Source organism: Bactrocera dorsalis, chromosome 3 (assembly GCF_023373825.1).
Source record: "Bactrocera dorsalis isolate Fly_Bdor chromosome 3, ASM2337382v1, whole genome shotgun sequence".
NCBI lineage: Eukaryota > Metazoa > Arthropoda > Insecta > Diptera > Tephritidae > Bactrocera > Bactrocera dorsalis.
This window is the reverse complement of record NC_064305.1, coordinates 44,501,108-44,505,014: the sequence shown is the minus strand read 5'-3', so window position 1 is coordinate 44,505,014 and position 3,907 is coordinate 44,501,108. Positions and strand designations below refer to the sequence as shown.

Sequence of the window (3,907 nt, the reverse complement as noted above, 5' to 3'; positions counted from 1 at the left end):
GTACAAAAGTACGCCCCTCAAGGTATCAATTGGCAATTTATACCTCCAAGCGCTCCTCATATGGGTGGTTTATGGGAATCAGCTGTAAAGAGCTTCAAATCTCATTTCAAGAAGCTAGCCGGCAGCTATAAATTTAACTATGAAGAATTCACGACATTATTAACTAAAACTGAAGCCGTTCTCAACTCACGGCCGCTCACAGCACTATCGCAAGATCCCTCCAACTTCACAGCCCTAACTCCAGGGCATTTCTTAAAAGGAACACCCATTCTGGCCACAACTGAGCCAGGCGTGGAGTCGCTTTCCTTATTAAATAGATGGGAAAAAATTAAAATTCTCCATCATAATTTCAGTACCGATGGAAAAATATAGAAAATGCGCTAAAAGTTGAAGATTGTGTCCTGATTCACGACGATTACCTGCCACCTACCGAATGGCGGCTGGGCCGCATAGAGAAACTTTATCCAGGCTCCGACGGCCATATTCGCGTAGTCGATCTCCGTACGCAATCCGGAAAGTTAACAAGACCGCTCGTCAAACTATGCTTCTTACCGATCGCCGATAACCGCGAAACGAAAACCGACAAACCGCTAAAATAAACCGAATATAAAAACAAAATAAAATAAAAATTTATATAAATACATATATACATATATATATTTAAAATCACTCACAAAAGTAGTCGATTAATTTAACGACCCACTCATGCCGCATAACGTGGCAGCCATGCTCATATGTCCTATATGCAACCAAATTCTAATTGAAATAACACTCTTCCAAACAGATCAATATGGATGCAGACATGCCAGCAGCCCCAACACCAACCACTCGTTCGACTGTCAATGTGCAACGCCAAGCGGCTGCCCCAGTTGCAGCGACCGCGAACAACCACCCCAACAGTGCCTCGGAGTGGAACGGCCGCATTGCCGTCAACACCCGCGCTTATCGCCGACCCACAGCGCCGTAGATGTCCCCTATGTCGTCGACCCCACCGGCTGCTACAATGCGTCATCTTTAAGGGATTGCCACCTCAACAACGCCAGTTGGTCGTGCAGGCGCACGGCCATTGTCTCAATTGCCTGATGCCTGTCCACCAAACTCACGAATGTACGTCGGGCAATCTGTGCCAAATTTGTATGCGCCCGCATCACACTATGTTACACCGTACACCTCGGAATGACACCAGCCAACCTCCTGCCGGCCGCAACCGCGGGGCAGTACAACGACCGCCATTAAGCCGGGATGCACGGCCCCGTCGAACCATAGGGCCATCATCATCCCGGGCCCGGCGGCCACATAATGGGGCGTCCACACGACGCCAGCAACAACGACCGCGTCCGCGCCGCACCTCAGGCCTCAGCAGTGTCGTAGCCACTCTGCAGCAGCTTCAGAGGATTCTAGGCTGAAATATTCGCCTAGGGGGGCCGGGATGGCTAAATGAGCCTTAGCCGCCTGCCCCACACCACACCTACACCCATCACTAACACGTACACTCACCACACTCACCTCGCCAACACCACACTCCACATCAACACCACCCACACGCGCGAGCGCAGGATCCACACACCACATCACTCCACGGAAAAAGGGTCCGCTTTTACACAAGTCAGTATTGATTCGTCCATTACTGAATGCACGTCGCCTTTTCGCCACACGCCGCTAGTTATCGCCATTTGTACCGATCTCCATAATTTGCATCTATAATTTTATTAATTTTGAGTAACACAATTGTGAAACTAACGTGTCCGAAACCCCCTCTATACGGCCTTTAGAAGGCGAACTTTTATTGTAAAATAAAACCGGTTATACGAGTTGTGAAAGGGAAATCGGATGTTTTATTTTAAAACACGCAATTTGGCACAAGTGGTAAGTCCAGCGGGCAGTGAACCCAACACCTGTTAAGTTTTGATTACTAATCGTAATTATTAGTAATCTGATTACTTTGTATTTGAGAGTGAAATAATTGATTACATTACGATTATCTTGGTCCCAAGTAGATTACGTAATGACTAAGATTACAAGTAATCAAAAAATAATCAGGATTACTCAGGATTACTGAAAAGAATCAAAAACAATCAAAAAAAATAATTGATTCTTTTCAGCAATTCTTTTTGATTATTTTTGATTCTTTTCAATCCCAAACAACTTAGGTCTCTTTGCTTTTTTTAATTTTTAATAAATTTTTTTATTCAATTTTATAGATAAAGATATTCAAGAGTCTGGAATCAAAACATAATAACTAAATGTAACACCAAAAAAAAAACAAAATTCATTTATAACAAAATAACAATAACTCCATTTAGAATTTGCTTTCAATAACACCAATTTCTCAAATGATAAGTCCGACATTGACTGGCGCCTTGGACTGTTCACTATCAAATAGCCTCTCTACTGGTGCTGAGGATGTCAGGGGAGTATTAAAGGCAACGAAAGCTTCTTTTAGACTGCAATGTTGTACCCAAGTGTCGTCTGTTCTTGAATTGTCATTTAAGTAACAGAAAAAGTGATGGGTCAAAAAAGCCCGACGATCACTAGCACTTGGCTCAGGAGTAGCATTTGTTCCTTCTTCGTTATCTGTGTCTGTATAAAGATAAATGAATTTAATACAAATAATCTAAGAATATTCAAGCAATCCTACCGTTGAGGTCAAAATCAAAATGCCTATTATTTGCAAATAATTCAATACTTTTCAATATTTGTGCATTGAAAGCACGATTATCTTTTGCATAGAAATCGCAAATTGTGTTTAAAACCCAGATACTTATGTCCGCTGCTGTCACCTCCGGTTTTATCCTTTGCAACACCTTGATCCAGCTCATTTTAATATCTGGAGTTAGTACAGTTGCCGCTAGTGCTATATTGGCCTCCGGTTTGAAGTAAAAAATGCGTCAAACCGATCTCTCCAACGCTGCTCCAATTTAGCAACCACAGAGGAAACTTGCTGCATTTCTGGCTTGTTTTGCAGCTTATTTAATCTATTGCTGAGGGTCATCAGAGTCGGAATTAAGCAGCCTGCATAGAATATACACTTACTTAATGTGAAACCGATAAAAAATACTAATACATTTTACCGTAATGCACGTTATTTTCTCCTTGAAGGTAGTCGAAGGCACGAGCAATAGGCCCCATTAACAACTGGTACATCTCCAGATACTGCAAATCGCTCGGAGAAAATTGTGACAAGCTGAGTCTTTCGCACAAAGGATTCAACTTGTCCTTGGCCCAAAGTAACTTCGTTACTGCGTCGAACAGTGAATTCTACCGAGTTACAACGGGCACAAGCAATGTCGATCCCAAGCATTCCACAATAATTTCCCACGAATGTCTGGAAAATATTCAGCCTGGAAATCCAACGCAGGATTACTCTTGCCAACAGGTGCTACTTCGGACTGAGTAGGCAATTGAAAAGTAAAGTCCTCTCTCGACGAACAAAAGCCAAACTCTATAAGTCGCTCATAATTCCCGTCCTGCTATATGGTGCAGAGGCTTGGACGATGACAACAACCGATGAGTCGACGTTGCGAGTTTTCGAGAGAAAAGTTCTGCAAAAGATTTATGGTCCTTTGCGCGTTGGCCACGGCGAATATCGCATTCGATGGAACGATGAGCTGTACGAGATACATGACGACATTGACATAGTTCAGCGAATTAAAAGACAGCGGCTACGCTAGCTAGGTCATGTTGTCCGTATGGATGAAAACACTCCAGCTCTGAAAGTATTCGACGCAGTTCCCGCCGCGAGAAGCAGAGGAAGACCTCCACTCTGTTGGAAGGACCAAGAGGAGAAGGACCTGGCCTCGCTTGGAATATCCAATTGGCGCCACGTAGCGAAGAGAAGAAACGACTGGCGCGCTGTTGTTGAGTCGGCTATAATCGCGTAAGCGGTGTCTACGCCAGTAAAGAAGAA

General features: G+C 43.8%; 1 protein-coding gene across 2 annotated transcripts; it reads right to left on the bottom strand.

The window, feature by feature from the left end:
• Nucleotides 1-2,312: 2,312 nt before the first annotated feature.
• On the bottom strand, nt 2,313-3,349 carry LOC125777191 (uncharacterized). Of its 2 annotated transcripts, XR_007422144.1 has the most exons (3): nt 3,072-3,349; nt 2,639-3,012; nt 2,360-2,580 (listed from the first exon to the last, which is right to left on the bottom strand). XR_007422144.1 is itself a non-coding variant. In XM_049451464.1 (2 exons), exons 1-2 carry the CDS (start codon nt 2,817-2,819, stop codon nt 2,330-2,332), a joined length of 432 nt encoding a protein of 143 aa, XP_049307421.1. In that variant the 5' UTR covers nt 2,820-3,349; the 3' UTR covers nt 2,313-2,329. The 2 variants fall into 2 exon arrangements, 1 of the variants encoding a protein (XP_049307421.1); XM_049451464.1 differs by having other exon boundaries at nt 2,313-2,580; nt 2,639-3,349.
• Nucleotides 3,350-3,907: the final 558 nt, after the last annotated feature.

Coding starts and splice junctions, on each gene's coding strand:
- LOC125777191 (XM_049451464.1), bottom strand. CDS start 2,819: ATGAGCTGGATCAAGGTGTTGCAAAGGATAAAACCGGAGGTGACAGCA. Junction 2,581..2,638: donor TTTTGATTTTGACCTCAACG/GTAGGATTGCTT, acceptor ATCTTTATACAG/ACACAGATAACGAAGAAGGA.